Below are 22,497 nucleotides of genomic sequence, written 5' to 3' on the forward strand. Positions count from 1 at the left end.
CCGACTCTAGACCGACAGAAATTTGCTTCCTGGGATTCCTCCTTGCCTGCCTAATTAAAATTTAATCCGTTAATAAGTCAATCTTGTGCTGTATGAAGGATCTGCTGATATATGGAAATCTATACTGAGACTCGGCTTTATTAATTTATATTCTAATTACAATGCCAATTGAATATTGGATAGGATCTGATGTCTGCAGATTTCTACAAGTAAAGAAATAAAAGCTTATGTGAGTACAGAGGCACATATCCACATGTGACGGTGTCCATAGAATCATAGAAATTTACAGCAGGGAAGGAGGCCATTTTGGCCCATCGTGTCTGCGCCGGCCGACAAAGAGCTACCCAGCCTAATCCCACTTTCCAGCTCTTGGTCCGTAGCCCTGCAGGTTACGGCACTTCAAGTGCACATCCAAGTACTTTTTAAATGTGGTGAGGGTTTCTGCCTCTACCACCCTTTCAGGCAGTGAGTTCCAGACCCCCACCACATTTCCTCTCAAATCCCCTCTAAACCTCCTACCAATTACTTGTCCATGATAAAGACACGCACACTTAACAGCTCCATTCAATCTGATAATACAAATTGAGCCTGAATTAGGGTACCACAATCTTATATAAACGATAAAACCGTCAGAACTGGTATTGTTATTAGTGCCATGGATATTATACGTAGCTTGGTATTATTAGTAAGTCATGTAGAATATGCAAGGAGTAAAAATCACTTTACCTAATCAGCTATGGCACTTTAATAATGATCTCTGGTATAAAATGCATTATTTATATTTTCCTCTTTGACAAACCACATAAAGCATGTCTCAGTGTAACATTTCTCTTTGCGTTACTTCTGACAATAGTGCTACATGGAGCACCCATCTGCATTTGGTTAACCAAAGGCATCGACTGCAAAGTATCTACCTGTTTAAAAAGCTGTTCGAAAGTACTAATGATGCACTGGGTATCTGCGGCCCAACATGTCGTCATCTCAAACTTTAGAATTCACTTCAGGAATTGGGTAATTGGAATAGATGATCACCAAATTGCAAGCTGGGCTATTTCCCACCAGTTGGAGGCCTGCCTAAATGAATCCCATATTTCAGCAGGGCTCGCTGTGTGAAACACTTTGAGACCTTTCAATGACGTGATAAGGTGTTACATAAAGGAAAGGTTTTCTTTTTATTAGTTGCTGCAAAATTATTCCGTTGCAAATAAATCACCAGTTTCTCGAAGTTGAAGAATATTAGCAGCTTCCTGACAATGCAGGACTTGGGCCGTGTGGAATTCCACAGCTTTTACGTGGAGCTGTAACAGTAACTTTGAACAAAAACAGAAACAGCTTTAGATACACAGGGGGCAAAGGTCCTCTGTTGTGTGCCTACTGTTAGCGCCTCTAGAGGGGGCTCTAATGGGGCACGAACCTGCTTTCGCCCAGGGAGGGGAGTGGTGCTACCAGGCCCCGCAAAATTGCGCAAGAGTTGGCGGAGACGCGGGCACGGTAGGTCCGCGCCACACTGGTAGCGCCCCAGGCTGCCACGCAACCGGCGACGACGTCACCGCCGTGCGCGGCGAACCCTTTGCGTCCCGCGGCGGGAAATTGCCCAGCGGCCCCGTGAGGCTGCCGCGATCGGTGTCGGCGCCTACCTCGCGGGTCGCGAACCGGACCCACCTCTGCTCACGGGGCAGAATTTAAAGGGGAGGTGCGCTGCACCGCGCGCCGCCATTTTGTCGTTTTGGCTGATTCACCGGCCAGCTCGTCTTGGTGCTCCGTGACGTGGTCCGGGGTCGTCATCGTGAAGCCCGGCCCTCGGTGCTGGGCTGGGGCCACAGTATCACGCCGCCTTGGTGGCCCGGTGGAGGCCATCAGAGGCCCTGCAGAGCTCGCACCATTGGTGCAGGCTCGAAGGGCCAAACGGCCTACTCCTGCACCTAATTTCTGTGCTTCTATTTTTTCTGTCCCTCCCCTTTAACGGAGAGGCCCCGCAGCGTTGCCCATTTCGCCCGTGTAGCGCCCTGGATACAGCCCCAACAGGAAGTGGAGCGAGCGATATTGCGTTCCACTTCCTGCGAGGGGCAGTGACCTCAATTTCGCGGCCGGGTTGGGATTCAGATTTTCTTTGCTTTTGTGTCGACGGATTTTCGACATAAAAGTAGAATCACCGTTCTATTTAGTTACGTTCTTGTAGGAAGTGATGATCGCAGGTTTTTTTCTCAGCTGTTTTTCAAAATTATTATTGAGAAAGCAGCCAAGACGCAAAGTGCAGGACACCAGACATGTTGGAAAGAGCAGCAGGTGGGGATGAGGTAAATAGTAGTGAGATGGTGAGTTGCATTTATATAGCGCCTTTCACAACAACTGGACGGCTCAAAGTGTTTTACAGCCAATGAAGTACTTTTGATGTGTAGCCACTGTTGTAATGTGGGAAACACGGCAGCCAACTTGCGCACAGCAAGCTCCCACAAACAGCAATGAGATAATGACCAGATAATCTGTTTTTGGTTATGTTGATTGAGGGATGAATATTGTCCAGGACACCAGCGATAAATCCGCTGCTCTTCTTCGAAATAGTGCCATGGGATCTCTTACAGCCACCTGAGAGAGCAGACGGAGCCTCGGTGTAATGTTTCATCCAAAAGACTGCACCTCCGACAGTGCAGCGCTCCCTCAGCACCGCGCTGGAGTGTCAGCCTAGATTTATATACTCAAGTTCCTGGAGTGGGACTTAAACCCACAACCTCCACAAACTCCGAGGTGAGTGTGCTGCCCACTGAGCCACAGCTGTCACCGATAATGAATGATGATAAGAATGAAGCAGAGGGATTAGGAAGAGAGTTAAATAAAGAAAGGGCTGGTAATCACCTCAGGATATTGAAGCTTCCTTGCGGACTTTCGCTTTATCCGGGAGAGGTTGTGCTGGAACAATCCCAGCACAAGAGGATTCCCTGCCTCTATTGACAGCATCGCAAGTCAGCAACTGCAAGGGGCCCATTCCTGGAAGCAATTCTGGTCTTGCTGTCCTTTATTTGTGAACGTGGCTTGTCCTGAGTGTCCTTTCTCTACTGCTATCCTTCCTTTCCATTTTTTTGTTCTTGTCTGCCAGAAACCAAAGCCTTTGGATATGAAAGTAGAACTGTAAAAAAAAAAGCAAGTAGTTTGAGAGGGCCCAGAAGAAAGAGCTGGATGCTTATTCTGAACAATTGGGGCTAAAGTAAGATTTCAGACACGTCTGCTTAAAGACAGAGATTGGGATCCTTGTCGTTAACATGTACCAGCCATCTCTTTCCCTTGGGCTGATGACCTCATGTAGCAGACAGCTGTGGCATGCAATAGTTGTACTCTTGACGTGTCTTACCTTTAAAGTGACTGTTACTTTAAACTATCGATAAGTTGTGGTTAATTAATGATGTTACAAGTAGCACACATTGTTTTCCAATCATCGGGGGAGCTGTACCAACAACTGAAACCTGTTTGTTTGACACAGCTGCTAGAGGCCTGTTAAATTATTTGTAGTAGCTTCATTTTAAGGATATAAGGCTAAGTTTTCCATCTATACTCAATCAATAGTCCCATAGTCCCTTCAACAAAGTGGTGCTGTAAAGCCATGATCTTATTGAATGACGGAGCAGGCTCGAGGGGCCAAATGGCCGACTCCTGCTCCTATTTCTTATGTTCTTAAAGGTTTCTTTTCATACGTAAACCATCCCACTCTGCCAGAAATTATTCACGTGGCAAAGTCTCTGATCACAAGCTGCACTGTCGGGGAAAGCACAGGCAGAAGGAGACTGGAAACGGGGGAAGAGTTCACTTCAGGCGTGCTCTTCTCATAACCCAGCTCACGAGCGGCAGCGGGGGAGGAGGGAGCTTGAGAGCGAAGTACCTCGCGGGTTCCCAACCGGGGAACACGTGCTGGTTCCAGCGGGAGGGACCCTCACCAAGATAGAGTGAAGAAAAAAAAATAATGACCAATGGGAACGTGATAAACAAAACACACTACCTTTCTGTTGAGGTAAAACCCTTCCGAGAAAAGGCAGACTGAAAATTGAGCTTTGAACTGCACTTTTTTGGAATGAGTTGCAACATCCAGATTAAACTTGTATAGCCGGTGCTTTGTGATCAGAAGGCTTTCAAATTAGGGAAAATGAGAATTTATTTAGGGGTGTACGTTTTTAAGCAGATGGTGGTTAGCATACCATGCATCTTAATATTATGAGTCTAATAAGCAAGTTCCGTCCCGTCATTAATTGAACCATTTACAGTCATCTGTTGGGATTGGTTATGGTTATTGAAATATAAGTGGAGTTGATATGAGAGTGATTTCCATTGCAGTGGGGATGCTTGCTCCAGTCCCCTTCGATGTGTGCGCAGTCGAGACAAGACTTCTCTCCAGCAGCAGCTAACTGAAATTTGGTGTTTTCTGTTTCCACTGAGTAGCATATTAATCAATCCTGGGAACCACATCAAGATCCACGAAGGCACGTTGGGATTCTTCATTGCAAGTGATGCCAAGGAAGTGAAAAGGTAGCTTTTAGCTTTGATCCCTGGGAATTGAAAGTAATTGTAATCTGTTTCCAATTAATGAAATAATATGCCAAATAATAAATGCTTTACTTTTACATGGCGGGGTGGGAGGGAGGAATTTTGCTTTTCCTGTTGAGCCATCAGAACAAGCACGACAATAAATTCATCATTTGTAATCCGTCAACGCAACTCACGTTATCAAAGCTTTGTCATAACTGATGGCGACAATTTTTTAAGCGCGTGTAAAGTTTGGTGTTATGTCTGAAATTCTCTTCGACATTGGCACTGTAAGAGGCTGACTGGACGCATGAGTCCACTCAACACAGCAGGGAGCTTTGTAGCTCTCCCAGCAAGAGGGCTGAGCTCAACTCTCCCAGTGCTGCTCAGATATCACCAGGCTCACTGAGTGATCTCCCTTCTTGACCATCTACCACCATCAGCTTCAGGGGGAGGAGAACACGCTGCTGGATACAATCCTGCGCTGTGGAAACGTGCTCCCAGTCCGCTGATCACAGAGTGCCATTGACTGCCGTTGTGGACAGCGGGGGATTAACCGCGGGGCGGATTAATCGTGGGGTGGATCGGGCTGCAGCCCCAGGCCCACCAAAGAACTTAAGCCCACCAAATAAATGTAGGAAAAAAAATGTAAGGCCTTCCAAATAGGCTGAATAGAATAGACAATGAGAGGAAAAACAAGACCAATTGTTTATTGGCCTAACATGTACATACCTATTTTTGCAGAGACAAGATCTTTACTATTTGTATATATGTCTAGGAATCTAGTATTGCAATGTTACCAGAACCAGATTATATCCCGACTTGATACAGAATAGATGCTTTAATTGTTGAATATACTGGCCTATGTTTTTAGACTCAGAATCACAATCACAGACGTAATGTAATGAACATGAACAAAGATAACCATCGGCCCGTTGGGATCAGTTTGCCCATCAGGCCCTGAATCTGGCCCTGGTTGTAGAGTGCATTACATGGTCCAGAGTCTCTGCATTCTTGGCTGGTATTGGAAGTGTGACAAGTGGTGCCAGTCAGAACAGAACAGAGGAAGGGGGAGGATATGTAGATCTTAAAAACCAAAGGGTTTTGCTACCAAAACAAGAAATAATAATATCAGAAAAGCAATTAACATCATTGAACAATTAAGGAAGAATTGCAATTGTATTCAACAAATAATATCGAAAAGCTTTGAGTGGTCTTCAGTAGCGCACCCAGAGTAATGTATTTGCTTCATGGGTTCTTTGCTTAAGAATTCATTGCAACACATTGCTATTAAGAACTAGTTGGTTTATTAACAAAAGGTTTAACAATCACATTATACATTACCAGTTTCATCCACCAGGCTCACAATCACCTGCCTCATCGTGGATCCCCCGAACCCAACTGGCTGGGGTTTTATTGAGTCGTGTGAACATCACGTGACTGGCTAAATCACTCCCAACTCAACAGCTCTACAACTATTTTGATAAAACAATAAATCAATTGCCCCCTTATTAAAGGGGCACTAAAATCGACAAATTAAACAAATTTAACTTTTAACATTAATGGATCAAATTAAAATTTGGTTGCTGAGGGTGATAATGCACTCCAGTCCCCTCCGATGCCCATCTCTCGCGGAAGGCCACGAGCATACCAGTGGACACCGCGTGCTCCATCTCCAGGGACACCTTGGCTCGAACATAACCACGGAAGAGAGGCAGACAGTCAGGCTGAATGACCCCCTCGACTGCCCGCTGCCTGGACCGGCTGATGGCCCTCTTGGCCGTGCCCAGGAGCAGTCCTACGAGGAAGCCTTCCGACCTGCCCGCTCCCCTCCGCACAGGGTGTCCAAAGATCAGTGTGGGATTGAAGTGCAACCAGAATTTGAGGAGCAGCCCCTTGAAATATTAGAACAAGAGCTGCAACCTGACACACTCCATATAAACATGGAATACGAGCTCTTCCAGACCATAGAAATTACAAGTGGCCTGGGAGTCCGTGAACCGACTTAAAAACCTATTGCAGGGGACTGCTCTGTGCAACACCCTTCAGGCCAAGTCCCTAATAAATAAAGGGAGGACTCCCACGTAGAGAACACTCCATTGGGGACCCCCGCCTCCCCCGGATGGCAAGATGGTGTGCCACGGTGTGTCCGGACGGCAGACGAGGATAGCAAGTTAGAGAGTGTGCAAGAGCAGCCCGTACAGGAATCCCCTCCATGCAGAACTGAAAGGCACGGAGGGGATTTCCCGGAGGAGGCTCAAGTTGTGAGGCGCCGGCTCCCAAGGGAGGTTTCAGAGCTTTGTGCCGATGAGGAATTCCGTCCGGATGGGGGTCAGTTCGGACGGGATTGCCCCATGTGCTTGAGCCTCCTCGATGCACCCAGTGGAGTCAGGGCCCAGTGCCATTTTTAGCAACTCAATGGCATTGGCCATGCACCAGCCATCAGCCCAGGATAGGCGCCATGTCAGCTCTCCTGGCGCCATCCAGCCCGCTCCTCTGCCATCCAGCAGGTCCCTGACCCTGGTCACCTTGACAAACGCAGCCCTCTCATCTGCCTGCCACCTAAAACCGCAGTCGTGGAGGTACGGATTCCTGTCCTGAAGGACAGCCGCCACTCCAGTCAGGGGAGAACTGCGCTTGGTGGTGACTTTGTTCCAGACACTGATGAGTTCCTGGTAAAAGACAGGCAGCCCCCGCGTGGCAGTGCTGATGCCTCCCTGACTCACAAACAGGAGCTGCGTGTCGTTATTGAGGCAGTACTGCTGACGGAAGAAATACGTCGCCAGTGCACACCATCTGGGAGGATGCTCAATGTACAGGTATCTCTACAGGGTCTGAAGATGGAAAGTCGCAGCCTGGGTGCTGACGCACACCAAAGCCTGACCGTCCTCCCTAAGCGGGAGACTCGGAGCTGCAGCAGAGACCCAATGCTTCCTGTTGTTCCGGCTTCTTCTGTATCTTGGTGACAAACGCAGGGAGAGGGGTCAAAGTGACCAGCCGGTACCACAGCATAGCGGCCACCAGCTGGTTTATGACTAGCGCTTGACCCCTGTAGGACAGTACTTGGAGCAGTCCTGTCCAGCGCCCTAGGCAAACGATGACTTTGGCCTCTAGCTTCAGCAGCGCTACAAATCCTGTGAGCATCCTCACACGTGCTCACATTACAAGTCGTTTAGTCCTGCGGACTTGTGCCCACTCGGAACTGTGTTGGAAGCAGCCGAACATCATTTTGTTCAGTTGCTGTAACTTGAAAGATCTTTGCCACCCACAAAGTGTTTATCAGTTTGCCCTTTGAAGCCTCTCAAGCTGAGTGTTCCCGGGTGAGAGGCAGGAATGGCAAGCAAAGAGCCTTCAGCGCTACAATCCCATGTCCTGTGGCCTGGCAAGCAGAATAGGACCTGGGCGGCTTATACCTGCCTGTTGCCCAGTGAGATGTCTCAACTCTGCTGTGTGCAGTGCTGTGCTGTGCCCAGTCAAGACCAGAGTCTCACACTTCATGGGGAAACCATTTCAGCTTCTTTGCAATGGTGACTTTCTCTTGTTACATGCAGCTGATTCTTTGGGTCGGCTTGAAAGGCACAACATTAAATAGAAATATTTAACATTTAAATGTAAATATTGGAGAATATTCAGTGAATGGAAGAAGGACGCTAGGTTGTGCCCGTTCTCTACTGGGACTTGGGTTCATCCCGCACGGGCTGAAAGAACTCCTCTCTCCATTGACGGTGAGAGTTGTACATGAAGTCTTCTGTACATCGTCCATGCCTCTGAGCCATACAGGAGGATGGGTATTACTACAGCCCTGTAGACCATGAGCTTGGTGGTAGATTTGAGGGCCTGGTCTTCGAACACTCTTTTCCTCGGGCGGCCGAAGGCTCCACTGGCGCACTGGAGGCGGTGTTGAATCTCCGCATCAATGTTTGCTTTTGTTGAGAGGCTCCCAAGGTATGGGAAATGGTCCACGTTGTCGAGGGCCGCGCTGTGAATCTTGATGACTGGGGGGCAGTGTTGTGCGGCGAGGACAGACTGGTAGAGGATCTTTGTCTTACGGATGTTAAGCGTAAGGCCCATGCTTTCATATGCCTCGGTGAATACATCGACTATATCCTGGAGTTCAGCCTCAGAATGTGCGCAGACGCAGGCATCGTCCGTGTGAAGGGGTCAAGCGCAGTCAGCTGAAGGAGCGTGCGGCAAACCAGTCCCATCCACCCCTTCCCTCGATGAATATCTGTCCCGCTTGTGACAGGGTCTATGGCTCTCGTATTGGACTGTTCAGCCACCAAAGAACTCACTTCAAGAGTGGAAGCAAGCCTTTCTCGATTCCGAGGGACTGCCGATGATGATGATGTATATGAAGTCAGCCTGGATAGTTGCAGCATGGTCTGCCATACACAACTGCTCCCAAATTGATAGTCTTACTGAAGGAGGCCTAGGAGCTAGCTGGTATGGCAAAATGAACAATTCACAGGTTCAGTGAAGGTGCTTTGAGGCTGGAATTACATCATTGTGGCACAGGAGAGTGACCTTCACTGTGCATGTCGTCATTACCATACGTGCCCTGGCAGTTCTTGATGCCGACACTGGGTGCAAAATGCGTCCCTTTCTGTAATGTATTTGCTTCATGGGTTCATTGCTTAAGAATTCATAGCAATACATTGCTATTAAGAACTAGTTGGTTTATTAACAAAGATTTACCAATCACACAGCACATTATCAGTTCATCCTCTAGGCTCACAACTGCATGCCTCATTGTGGATCACTTGAACCCAACTGGCTGGGGTTTTATTGAATCTTGTGAACATCATGTGACTGGCTAAGCCAGTCACAATGCAACAGCTCTACAAACCTTTGAGCATACTCCCAGGTGCATACAATTCCCATTCCTTAGCTCCAATATCACTCATTCACACATGACTACAATGTGCATTCATGTAGCGCCTTTAATGTAGTAAACGGTCCCCAGGTGCTTCACAGGAGCATTATCAGACAATATTTCACACCGAGCCACATAAGGAGATATATGGGCAGATGAACAAAAGCTTGGTTAAAGAGGTAGGTTTTAAGGAGCGTTTTAAAGGAGGAAAGAGGTACATTCACCAATATCGTGTTTTAGAACACAGGCTGCACTCGAGGACATAATCGACATATTTACTGAGGCGTACGAAAGCATGGGCCTTACGCTTAACATCCGTAAGACAAAGGTCCTCCACCAGCCTGTCCTCACCGCACAACACTGCCCCCCAGTCATCAAGGTTCATGGCGTGGCCCTGGACAACGTGGACCATTTCCCATATCTCTTATCAACAAGAGCAGGCATCGATGACGAGATCCAACACTGTCTCCAGTGCGCCAGTGCAGCCTTCGGTCGCCTGAGGAAAAGAGTGTTTGAAGACCAGGCCCGCAAAACTGCCACCAAACTCATGATCTACAGGGCTGTATTAATACCTGCCCTCCTGTATGGCTCACAGACATGGACCATGTATAGTAGACACCTCAAGTTGCTGGAGAAATATCACCAACGATGTCTCCGCAAGATCCTACAAATTCCCTGGAAGGACAGGCGCACCAAGATCAGCGTCCTCGTTCAGGTCAACATCCCCAGCATTGAAGCACTGACCACACTCGATCAGCTCCACTGGGCAGGCCACATAGTTCATATGCCAGACACGAGACTCTCAAAGCAAGCGCTCTACTCGGAGCTCCTTCACGGCAAACGAGCCAAAGGTGGGCAGCGGAAACGTTACAGGGACACCCTCAAAGGCTCCCCGATAAAGTGCAACATCCCCACTGACACTTGGGAGTCCCTGGCCCAAGACCGCCCTAAGTGGAGGAAGTGCATCCGGGAGGGCGCTGAGCACCTCGAGTCTCAACACCGAGAGCGTGCAGAAATCAAGCACAGACAGCGGAAAGAGCGTGCGGCAAACCAGTCCCACCCACCCTTTCCCTCAACGACTATCTGTCTCACCTGTGACAGAGTCTGTTGTTCTCGTATTGGACTGTTCAGCCACCAAAGAACTCACTTCAGGAGTGGAAACAGGTCTTCCTCGATCCCGAGGGACTGCCTATGATGATGATGATGATGATGATATTTTACAATATATATTTTCACCTCTGTGGCCTGCGTTCAATTCCAGAATGAAAGTGTCTTCTCTGTGTTCTACATGGAATGAATTCAGGCAGTTATAACTGGGCCCACAACAGAAGATGGACACTAACGTAATACAAGTGTCAGTCTTAAAGAGGCTACGATTATGGCGAGTGTTGGGCATACCAGCCCTGCCTCTCGCTGGCACAGGAGGGAGTGTTGTTCTTCTATAACATATGGAGTTAAAGAAAAAAAAACTTGGATTTATATAGCACCTTTCACGACCACTGGATATCCCAAAGCGCTTTACAGCCAATGAAGTAATTTTGGAGTGTAGTCACTGTTATAATGTGGGAAACACGGCAGCCAATTTGCGCACGGCAAGCTCCCACATACAGCAATGTGATAATGACCAGATAATCTGTTTTTGTTATGTTGATTGAGGGATAAATATTGGCCAGGGCACCGGGGATAACTCCCCTGCTCTTCTTTGAAATAGTGCCATGGGATCTTTTACATCCACCTGAGAGAACAGACGGGGCCTTGGTTTAACATCTCATCTGAAAGACAGCCCCTCCGACAGTGCAGCACGCCCCCGGAGTGTCAGTCCAGATTTATGTGCTTAAATCCCTGGAGTGGGACTTGAATCAACAACCTCCTGACTCCGAGGCGAGAGTGCTACCCACTGAGCCACAGCTGGCAGAACATGTTGGTGGGCAAGAGTAGAGAGCTTCACTCTGCATCTACAGTTGACCTGTTTAATGCTGACATAAGAACATAGAATATAAGAATTAGGAGCAGAAGTCGGCCATTCGGCCCCTCGAGCCTGCTCCGCCATTCAATGAGATCGTGGCTGATCTTCTACCCCAACTCCACTTTCCTGCACTGTCCCCATATCCCTTGATTCCCTTAATATTCAAAAACCTCTCGATCTGTCTTGAATATACTCAATGAATGAGCTTCCACAGCCCTCTGGGGGAGAGAATTCCAAAGTTTCATCACCCTCTAAGTGAAGCCGTTTTCACTCATCTCAGCCCTAAATTGACGTTGGGTAGCACGTAAAAATGTTCCCTTCCCCAGCGTTTAGTATCCCCTCACACCGAGGAGCAGCAAAACGCCACATGAGAAAAAAGTACATTTCAAGAGAGCAACAAAGATGATTGGGGCCTCCGGGCTGCGAGTTATGAGGAGAGACTTTCCAACTGAACCTGTCATTGGAGAAATAAGTTCGGGAGAGGATCCAGATCCTGAAATGCCGATAGCCATGGATAATGTAGATGTAAGCAGGTTATTTAAGTTGGACGGTGAGCACAGGAAATGAGAACAGAATTAACAAGCCTCGGGCAGGACTAGAGATTAGAATGCTCGTTCCCCCACAGAGCCGTGTGGATATTCAAACAGGCTCTTAGCAAAAGCAGTTCAGACTGTGCTGATTAACTCCGTTAAAAGGAGCAACTCCATATCTGGTTAAAGGTAGCAGCAAAGATTATAATGATATGTGCAGACAGAGATGATCAATGACTTTTGAAAACACAATGGTTCTTGTGACACCGACACCATGGAAACGTCATTGGTTGAAGGCAGCTGGTTGGGACTGAGTAATGGTCCTTGTTAGGATAGATTGATAGTCTGGAGTTTCAGTCAATTACCTGAGGGGGTCAGGGAGAAATTTCACACCACTATCCCTCAGGAGATTAAATATGCTGGGTAGAGTCCACGCGCGCTCAAAGCGTGCATGGTCTGTGCAAGGCGCGGGATTGATGAGGCAAATGGCCTCTTCTGTTTTTGTGTGTTCTTGAACAGACTTTTACTTCATTTGGAACAAAATGCCTCCCTCCTCCCCCCAAACATACTATATCTTACTCAGGAATTTGGATTTTTAATGCTGGCCATCAGTCACTGAGTAGCCATTGGTGGCCGTGCCTTCAGCTGCCTGGTCCTTAAGCTCTGGAACTCCCTCCCTAAACCTCTCCGCCTCTCCACCTCTCTCTCCTCCTTTAGGATGCCCTTAAAACCTACCTCTTTGACCAAGCTTTTGGTCACCTTGGTCAGGTAATCAGGAAGGCGAATGGAATGTTGGCCTTCATTGCGAGAGGGATGGAGTACAAAAGCAGGGAGGTCCTGCTGCAGCTGTACAGGGTATTGGTGAGGCCGCACCTGGAGTACTGCGTGCAGTTTTGGTCACCTTACTTAAGGAAGGATATACTAGCTTTGCAGGGGGTACAGAGACGATTCACTAGGCTGATTCAGGAGATGAGGGGGTTACCTTATGATGATAGATTGAGTAGACTGGGTCTTTACTCGTTGGAGTTCAGAAGGATGAGGGGTGATCTTATAGAAACATTTAAAATAATGAAAGGGATAGACAAGATAGAGGCAGAGAGGTTGTTTCCACTAGTCAGGGAGACTAGAACTAGGGGGCATAGCCTCAAAATATGGGGGAGCCAATTTAAAACCGAGTTGAGAAGGAATTTCTTCTCCCAGAGGGTTGTGAATCTGTGGGATTCTCTGCCCAAGGAAGCAGTTGAGGCTAGCTCATTGAATGTATTCAAATCACAGATAGATAGATTTTTAACCAATAAGGGAATTAAGGATTATGGGGAGCAGGCGGGTATGTGGAGCTGAGTCGATGGCCAGATCAGATATGATCTTGTTGAATGGCGGAGCAAGCTAGGGACTAGATGGCCTACTCCTGTTCCTAATTCTTATGTTCTTATATGTTATGTTCACCTGGCCTAACATCTCCTTATATGTCTCGGTGTCAAATTTTGGGGGTTTCTTCGAGACTGCTCCTGTGAAGCTTCTTGGGAAGTTTTATTACGTTAAAGGTGCTCTATAAATATACATTGTTGTTTAAGACATGATACTGTTTCTCCATCAGAATAAGCCACCTTTGGAGATTAGCTGTAAACGTGGCGCTGTAGCCGGAGCAAATGCATCTGTCCATTAAATGGTCTTTCTTATACTTTTGTTGCTTCAGGGCATTTTTCTACTGCAAAGCTTGTCATGATGACATCACCGATACAAAACGGATTAAGAAATGTGGCTGTAAACGACGTGAGTAATAACTTCATCATCTTTCCGACAGTACCTTGTTATTACTAATTCCGAGTTGAAACTTTGAATGCATTAAATGGTCAGGTTTTTTGTGCCAACAGTGTAAAGATAGAGGTGAAGGTCAGCAAATGTTTTCTGTTATTAGCTTGTCACTGAAGATCAGAGATGGTGTACAGTAGAATAGTTAAACCTCCATTCACTCGCCCTGTAGACATTGTATGTAAACAATGCTCTATAAATGTCGGTTAACCAGCAGCAATGCACTCATTTCAAGCAACTCACGTATACAGGTACCCATTCGATTGCAGCTCTACCATTAATTATGGCCCCCATTTGGTTCAACAGCCATAAAGTGTGTTACACAATATAAACCTTTTATATAAGATGTGGAAGAGAGGTCAGTGTATGTGAAAACTCAATGCTTAAATCATTATCGGAAGTCGTCCCTTTATGCTGTAAAAGCAATGTGTTTTGTTTAGACTCTTGCAAATAGTTAAATTATCATTTTAAGGTAAAACGTATGGAATGATTTTATTTGTATTGTGCATTGGAATGGACAGAACTTGGTTTCCACTTTTATCTTTTTAAAAAGAAAGAAAGAAGAAGGACTTGCATTTATATAGCACCTTTCACGACCACCGGACATCCCAAAACGCTTTACAGCCAATGAAGTATTTTTTGGAGTGTAGCCACTGTTGTAATGTGGGAAGTATAAAGGGATAAACTCTCCATTTTCGCACTTACCTCCATGGCGTGTGCTTTCTGCAGCCGATATACTGGATCAATAACCTGCTCCGACACTACCCGAAAATCGGCCACCCAAACATGGCTGAGCGATTGGCTCGCTTTGACGTACCTTCCCACTTACCCAATGGCAGAGTTCCTGGCCGCTGTGGGCCACCGGCCCGTGACAGTGCGGCTGTACCGCCAATGCCCTTCAACAACAACAACAACTTCATATTTATATAGCGCCTTTAAGGTAGTGAAACGTCCCAAGGCGCTTCACAGGGTTTTATGAGACAAAAAATATGACACCGAACCGCATAAGGAGAAATTAGGGCAGATGACCAAAAGCTTGGTCAAAGAGGTAGGTTTTAAGGAGGAAAGAGAGGTAGAGAGGCGGAGAGGTTTAGGGAGGGAGTTCCAGAGCTTGGGGCCTAGGCAACAGAAGGCACGGCCACCAATGGTTGAGCGATTATAATCAGGGATGCTCAAGAGGGCAGAATTAGAGGAGCGCAGACATCTCGGGGCTGGAGGAGATTACAGAGATAGGGAGGGGTGAGGCCATGGAGCGATGAGAATTTTGAAATTGAGGTGTTGCTTAGTGTAAGCCAGTGTAGGTCAGCGAGCACAGGGGTGATGGGTGAGCGGGACTTGGCGTGAGTTAGGACACGGGCAGCCGAGTTTTGGATCACCTCGTGTTTACGTACTTCGCCAACTCTTTTAATCTCCCCGAATAAGTGCGGCAAGAGAACTTAAATGGAGAGCGACATTTTTCAGGCTGTAGCAAAGGACGTTTAATTACCTGAAAGGGAAGGCAGGTTTAGATTAACATTATGCCATTAATACATAATGGCAAATCTGGGGGAAATTAATGAATGCTGCAGACTGGGGAGCGAAAAATAATTAGCATTAATGTGATTAAGCTGCACGCAAAAAAAAAATTAAAAATATACTGGGAGAATAACGGTGTGCCGAAAATGAAGAGTCGAAATTTCACTCTATTAATGATGTGATGTAGAACAGATGTATAAATAAAATGACATGATTAGTGAGGCTGAAGAAAGAGCTTGTCAGAATTAAACTGCCGCTGTTTGAAAACTCCAGAGGTAATGCTCCAAGTCAGCTGGAAAAACAAAGACAAATCCTTGCCAAATGCATTGTATTTCACAGCCCATAATGGTGGAACATGCAATATGCAGCAGTTGTGTCCAGTACCAGGAATACAGGGTTTTTTTTTTGATAAGGACACGCATCTTAGTAGTTGCTGTCACGTTTAGAACGGAATTCCAGCAGATGTATCATTACAATGACATTAGTCATGTCACATTGTTAACATATACCTGACCTACTTAGCCACTTGTCCAAACCTTTTAGGCCCATTATTAATAATTTAAAACCAAAAAAAAAACTTGGTGCATCGACAGAGGCCAAGAATAATTAAAGTGAGTAGCTTTATCTTTTTAAAAAAAAAACCCCGACTGCTTGAAAGCGCTAACAAAAAAATTCAGCTTAAAAGTATCATTATTTTTTCATCGTAATCTAAATTATTCAAGTAACGGTCCAGAATTTGCAAAGGAAATCTCTTCGAGGTGGGGGTGGGGGGGGTCCGAATAGCCATTTTAATTTTTTTTTTCCCGAAGAGATGCCCGGGATGATTTGTTTGAGAAAATATGCAAAAGTTTGGAACATATATCTCTGTTTCTTCCATGTGTACGAACTTATTTCTGAAGCGTTCACCCCTTCTAGGTTTGTCTCACTGTTGTAGAGAATGTAATGGGGAAAAATGCAGGAACGCAAAGCACAGTTACATATAGACCTTTTTATCCCTGGAGCTCAGGCACATGGGAATCCATGTATGAAATGATTGCAAGTACCTCTTGATGATTGATGTATTTTTAATTTATTTTTCTCCTTGCTGCCCTGGAACATGAAACTCTATAATTTAACTGCACACTGGTAGTGATCTATTGTGAGTAAAAATGGGTTCCCTGTTGCCAAGAGTGCGGTCCAACATGTCTACCTTAAAGCAAGAGATTTTTATGTTGCATGTGTAGCAGTTACATCATACGTACACATCATCGTCAGCACTGCCCACAGATCACTTTGAATCTGTCGAAAATACAGCAGCCCAGTGGCATAAGAAGCAAGTGACTCCGTTGAAGGAGCGGGAGGGGTGGGAGAGGGGCTGGGGGGGAGGGGGGAGTTACCATTGAAGCTCCGTGAGCTGGAGCCAAGTGTTCCTTTTATTGGCCTAGATGCAGAGCAGAAGGGAGAAAGATAAAATGGACATCGCATGCATTCTGAAGCCTTCTTGCAAAGTTTCCAATCCCCCCCCCCCCCCCTCGTGGTGCAAAAAAGCCACGCTGCTATTTTGTGTCACCAGGGATACTCTCGCTCTGTAAGCGACGCAAGAAATGGACGGTACAGATCGGCCTCCGACACGAGGCAGAAACAACAGCCCTCGTTCTCCGCACGCTTCGCTTAGACGGCAGGCCTGAGCATTGGCCCTCGCACAGACTGTGGGGTTGGTGTCGAGGGCTGTCTCCATAATTGGGGCCATGCAGCCCCAGTGCGTGGCGCTGGGTCAGTAGAAGCACTCAGAGAAGCAGCTCCCAGATTTGGTGCACAGTTTGTGCTGAGTTCACTGATCTCAGCCAAAACCATAGTTGGAATGTTACAGCCAGGCCCAATATCCCCAGGCTAGGGAGGGCAAACTGCAGTTAAGGTTCCTGCTTCTAGCTGCTAATCCTTGACGCCCCCCCACCCCCCACTCGATGGAAGGTGTGCATGCATAGCCATCATATGAGGACTGCCCCATATACTGAATAATCTGTCAACATTCATTAACGAGTTAGTAAGGGCTGCTGGTACCTGCGAGCATAAAGGCACACCTTTAAAGAAAGACTTGCATTTATATAGCGCCTTTCACGACCACCGGACATCTCAAAGCACTTTACAGCCTATGAAGTACTTTTGGAGTGTAGTCACTGTTGTAATGTGGGAAACACGGCAGCCCATTTGTGCACAGCAAGCTCCCACAAACAGCAATGTGATATTGACCAGATAATTTTTTTTGTTACGTTGATTGAGGGATAAATATTGGCCAGGACACCGGAGATAATTCCCCTGCTCTTCTTCGAAATAGTGCCATGGGATCTTTTATGTCCACCTGAGAGAGCAGACAGGGCCTCGGTTTAACGTCTCATCTGAAAGACGGCACCTCTGACAGTGCAGCACTCCCTCAGCACTGGGAGTGTCAGCCTAGATTTATTTGCTCGGGTCTCTGGAGCGGGACTTGAACCCACAACCTTCTGACTCAGAGGCAAGTGTGGTGCCCACTGAGCCATGGCTAGGGAGGGGAAAACAACCCTCAAGGTTTCTGCTTCTAGCTGCTAATCCTTGACCCCCGCCCGATAGAAGGTTTGCATGCCCCATGTAGTCTGTCAACATTTGTTAGAGAGTTTGTAAGGGCTGCTGGTACCTGCAGCATCATCTTCGAGAAAAAAGACAAACCTTTAGGAGGGAGAGGAAGAACATTTGAAAGAAAATTAAAATCCTTGAAGAAAACTGTAGGATGTCTGAAGGCTAAACGATCTGCCAAAAGAAATGTTTTGTTTGTGCATTTTATTTTTCAATCATTTTGAGGGGTGTTTAAATCCAGTATAGAAGAGGTATGTCTCATTGATGCCTGTCTCATTGGTCCCTGTCTCATTGGTCCCTGCATCAATAACCTCGATCAAACTTTCAAATCTAACATCTGATCATACAAGTTAGTGGAAGAAACAGAACAATTTTGAACCTTTATTTGACGAAAGGACAGCCCCAGGCCCTGACTGCAGCCCTCCCCCTCCGCCAGTTATAAAAAAATGGAGGTGGTAACCTGTTCAAACGCATTTGTTGTTAGACTGCGCAGATAATTTGGATTCCTTCCGCCCTTTGTGATAGCGCTGCCAATCTTCAGTTTAATGTCGCTGCTGTATTTTCGCTTAACTGACCATCGTCTATGGGAAGCAAATTGAGAAATTATTAAAAAGTTTGTCGATCACCTATCAAAATAATTCTTCCGTTATTATCCCACAACTCTCCATTCCATTTTTCTTTATCTTTTGTGCCAAGAATCATTCAATACTTACCGAATTGAAATGAATTTGTCACCATTTCAATTCTTCTCGCTAGCTGGGCCCTTTTTTACTCACTACCCCTGACTGGACCTTGACTGCTTGCTGAGCATGGTGCTCTGTGATGTCCATCCACTAGATGTCCTCGGAGATCTCTCATTCCTCCTCCTCTGGTCTCCAACAGCCGGCGATATCTCAGCTCCTTCCTGAACGACGATTTTTTTTTGAATCACTTTTTAATATAAAAAAAAATGGCAGTATAAACATGTTTTTGCAAGTAATCCATATAGCAGTTTGTGTGTGGAGTTAGTCAACATGCCCTCCGTGTGTAGAACTACATGCATCTCATCAAAAACTAACATTTTCCAACATGTCATTGTCTGAAAGTGCTGTTACTGTTTGCCTTTTATTTCCACAATGAATGCAATGTATTTATTACAGCATGGATTTTTTTGAAAACCGAGCTAGACTGTTAATGTTTATGAATGCTTCGATCTTAATAACCTTTTTTGGGTTTTATTTGTGTTTTTTTTCATTATTGCCAAGGTTGAGACCTGTGTTTTTCTTTTAACCAGCATGCTGTTATTTCGGTAGTTCTGCATGGACTCAGAAATATGTCTCCTCGAGTCTTCCTTTCATAAAAAACAAAAACTCGGCACCCACAAAGTCTTCTCCACGATTTCCCAACACCCGCCCCCTTGTTGATCGGGAAGAATAATTTGGCTCGGGTATTTGGTTTCATTTCAAGAAACGAGATTTTTAAAAAAACCCACAAATGGTTTGCCTCCCTCAAGATTCCATTCCTTTTAAAGACTTGTCAGTCTCGATTATTGTCACCCTGAAAAGATTGGCATCACTCAAAGGAAGACAAGAGGCGGGTGCTGCCCAGCATCACCAGCGTTTATTAGGTTTTGATGGTACTTTATCCATTGAAATACCAGTGCTAAGCGAGTAGCCTTGTTGCGTGCATTGACCGGGCTTTAATGCTGCATGATATGATCATTCTTTTCTCAGCTGCCGGATAACCTTTAAAAAAATATCTGCTGAAAATTGAGTGTTTTGCAACTAACCGCTATAAAGATTGCAGAGAAATGGGGATGCTACTGAAGATGCCTGTCATTCATCACCCTCCAGAGCCTTTTTTTCCTCGATCATAGCGTGACCCTTGCTTGGCCAGTCATTCTGATATAAATGGCTTTAGGTCAGTGCTTGACTCAGTCGAGAGCTTTAAACATGTCCTTCACGTGGCATAATGGCTTGTTCAACCAAGGTTGATTTTGTTTTACTCGATATGAGAAACTTAAATTATTTCTCATCGCCAGCACACTAGGTTTACTATCAAATAATATACTTTTGTATTCTTTAGATTACAAATTTCATTGAACAAGCGAATCAATTAGCACAATAACCATTTCAGCCTCATGTGTGCTTGAAAGAATTGGACCTGTATTTTATGTGCTATCTAAATTTTGACATGCTCATTAGCACCAGTAGTAATTACGAGGAAAATACTAATTATTCCAAATTCTTGCCAGCACCACATGCTTGTTCAAAAAACAATGTAGAGCGCCAAAAAGACCAATCACTGAAATGCAATTCCGTTTCTGTCAGTTGCCTGCTTTGACTGAATTCTTTTAAAAGGGAAATCGCGAACAGGTATACAATTGAAATTCTCACCAACTTCTTGTGTTCCTGTTGAACAGAAGCCCATGTGGCACTGGCTTGAAAATACCTAAGAATGTTAACTGTATATTCAAAGTTATCTGCTGAACTCTTTCATCTGAACTTTTAAAAATGAAACTTTCTGATCACTACTTTCATGAAATAGTCTTAGCTCTTCTTCTTTGTCAAGCCTGCTTACGTTACTAAGGCCTGTGTTAGATCCCTTGTTAATTCCTTCCAACTGCCAGACTGAATAACCTTGCCATTAACCTGCTCCTCTTCCTCTCCTTCCATCTAAAACATGATTATAGCCAAGATGTCCATCTACAAGAGAATGAAACTCGCATGTTGTTTTGATTGCGGACGCTGTGAGCGTGACTGCACTTGCATGTCAGACAGTGTACATAGTAACTTGGACACCCTTGAGAGAACCTTCCCACTTTCTTCTGTCTCTGTTAATGATTGCTCCACCAGTTTACGTGCCTGTAAGTTTAACACCATGCTGTTCCATGTCCGTCGTATGTGGGGTCATCCCTTCTGTGTTGTATTCTGTGGTCCAGTAAGTTGTACTTTAGTTGCCACTGCTGCCGTGTCCATTGAGCTTCCTAGTGACAAAGTTGGCTATGTGTGCTTCGCTAGAATGTGGGTCTGTGCATTAGCATGGGAGACCCACAGTGACGCTTTGATGTGGGTGTTCTTGGTACAGTGTGGTATTGAAATTATTCCATGTCTTTAAATGTCATTCTGGATTAACTATGGAGAAGTGACTTCATTAAAGTTAAAGTACGTGACTGGAGTTGGGGGTGGGGGCAGAGAATATGTCCTTTTGAGTTTAGCTGGTTTATTTTATTAATCTGTTTTAAGTTTATAAATGTTCTGTTATTATCTCTTTCTGTCACAAGTACACAATACCCCCAGTTATCTGAGCCCAGAGCAGTGCCAATACCGCATGGCAGAACTGACTTGGAACGCCCCACTCTTGTTGCTAGGAGACACAGCACCCAACGCCATTCTAGTTTCCTGTTGGTGCCCCAGCAATTAGTGGAGCTCAAGCTCCAGATGAGGTGTGAAATATGCAACCAATTCCGATGTCTAACCATGACTCTGGAGTTAACTCACTGACGATCAGAAACATCCAAAGGGCCTTTTGAGAAGGAGGGGCGGGAGGGATTTCAAACCCTTTAAAACCAGTCACAAACACTTGATACCCCGTGTGTCCATAATCTAGCAACGTTGTAAGCTAAAAGAACATAAGATGCTCTGTAAAAATTGAACTTCGATGTCATGCCACGTATCCCGCAGTTTGTAGGCAGCCAGTTTTACACCGTGTGTTGGCTACTCTGCGGAAATCGGGAAGTGAAATATTTCGAGCCTGCTCTGTTGCCGGATGACAGGGCCCCGAGAAGAAGTCGTAATTCTGTTGTCTTATTTCAAGGCATGATATTCTCTTTACACCCGCTGGTCACATTCAGTTTGAATCAAGTTGCTCTGAATTCAGCCAAGTCACTCAGCAGTCACACTCGGCTCTGCCTGGAGGTAGTTCACGGGTTTGAAATCACCAGCCTGACGCGCTATGCCATGGCCTTTCACTCGGGGCAAAGAGTTGACAGAGATCTTAATCTCGCTGTTCACAAAAGGGCGACCCCGATTTAAACTGGTATTGGGAGGTGAGGTTGTTGGCTCCAGCTCAGGACTGGGGCAGACCGCTGCTGAACCTCCAGCTGTACTCTGAACAGAACTGAACCTTGGCGTTTAATGTGACAGTTATACCTGCACATTTTGTATCGGTGCAAGGAAAAGATGCAGAGATGTGCAGTGTAACTCAATGTGTAAATCACCCGAACTGAATTTAGGCAAGTGATGTGCAAACAATTTGTATCGCATGTATCCCTTTGCCTTCACCAGGACTAGAATACAAGGGGTAGAAGTTACACAGCAGGTATACAAAGCCCTGATTACACCAGACCTGGAGCACTGTGGGCTGTCCTGCATACCACACATTAGGAAGGATACATTGGCCTTGGAGGGAATGCAGGGTAGGTTCATAAGAACATAAGAACATAAGAATTAGGAACAGAAGTAGGCCATCTAGCCCCTTGAGCCTGCTCCGCTATTCAAAAAGATCATGGCTGATCTGGCCGTGGACTCAGCTCCACTTACCTGCCCGCTCCCCATAACCCTTAATTCCCTTATTGGTTAAAAATCTATCTATCTGTAATTTGAATACTTTCAATGAGCTAGCCTCAACTGCTTCCTTGGGCAGAGAATTCCACAGATTCACAACCCTCTAGGAGAAGAAATTCCTTCTCAACTCAGTTTTAAATTGGCTCCCCCGTATTTTGA

General features: G+C 45.8%; 1 protein-coding gene across 6 annotated transcripts in view; it reads left to right on the plus strand.

Annotated features, from left to right (window-relative positions):
* Positions 1-22,497, plus strand: part of kcnma1a (potassium large conductance calcium-activated channel, subfamily M, alpha member 1a) — a 1,078,477-nt gene that overhangs the window by 876,159 nt on the left and 179,821 nt on the right. For all 6 annotated transcript variants that reach the window (XR_011588354.1, XM_070865680.1, XM_070865679.1 and 3 more), the window contains exons 17-18: positions 4,426-4,512; positions 13,575-13,651. Coding sequence is in view for 5 of the 6 variants with exons in the window: in XM_070865680.1 (XP_070721781.1) it covers positions 4,426-4,512; positions 13,575-13,651 (164 nt within the window). In the remaining variant the exon portion in view is untranslated. The remainder of the gene's footprint in view (positions 1-4,425; positions 4,513-13,574; positions 13,652-22,497) is intronic.

Source organism: Pristiophorus japonicus, chromosome 22 (genome assembly GCF_044704955.1).
Source record: "Pristiophorus japonicus isolate sPriJap1 chromosome 22, sPriJap1.hap1, whole genome shotgun sequence".
In the NCBI taxonomy this organism is placed as follows: domain Eukaryota; kingdom Metazoa; phylum Chordata; class Chondrichthyes; family Pristiophoridae; genus Pristiophorus; species Pristiophorus japonicus.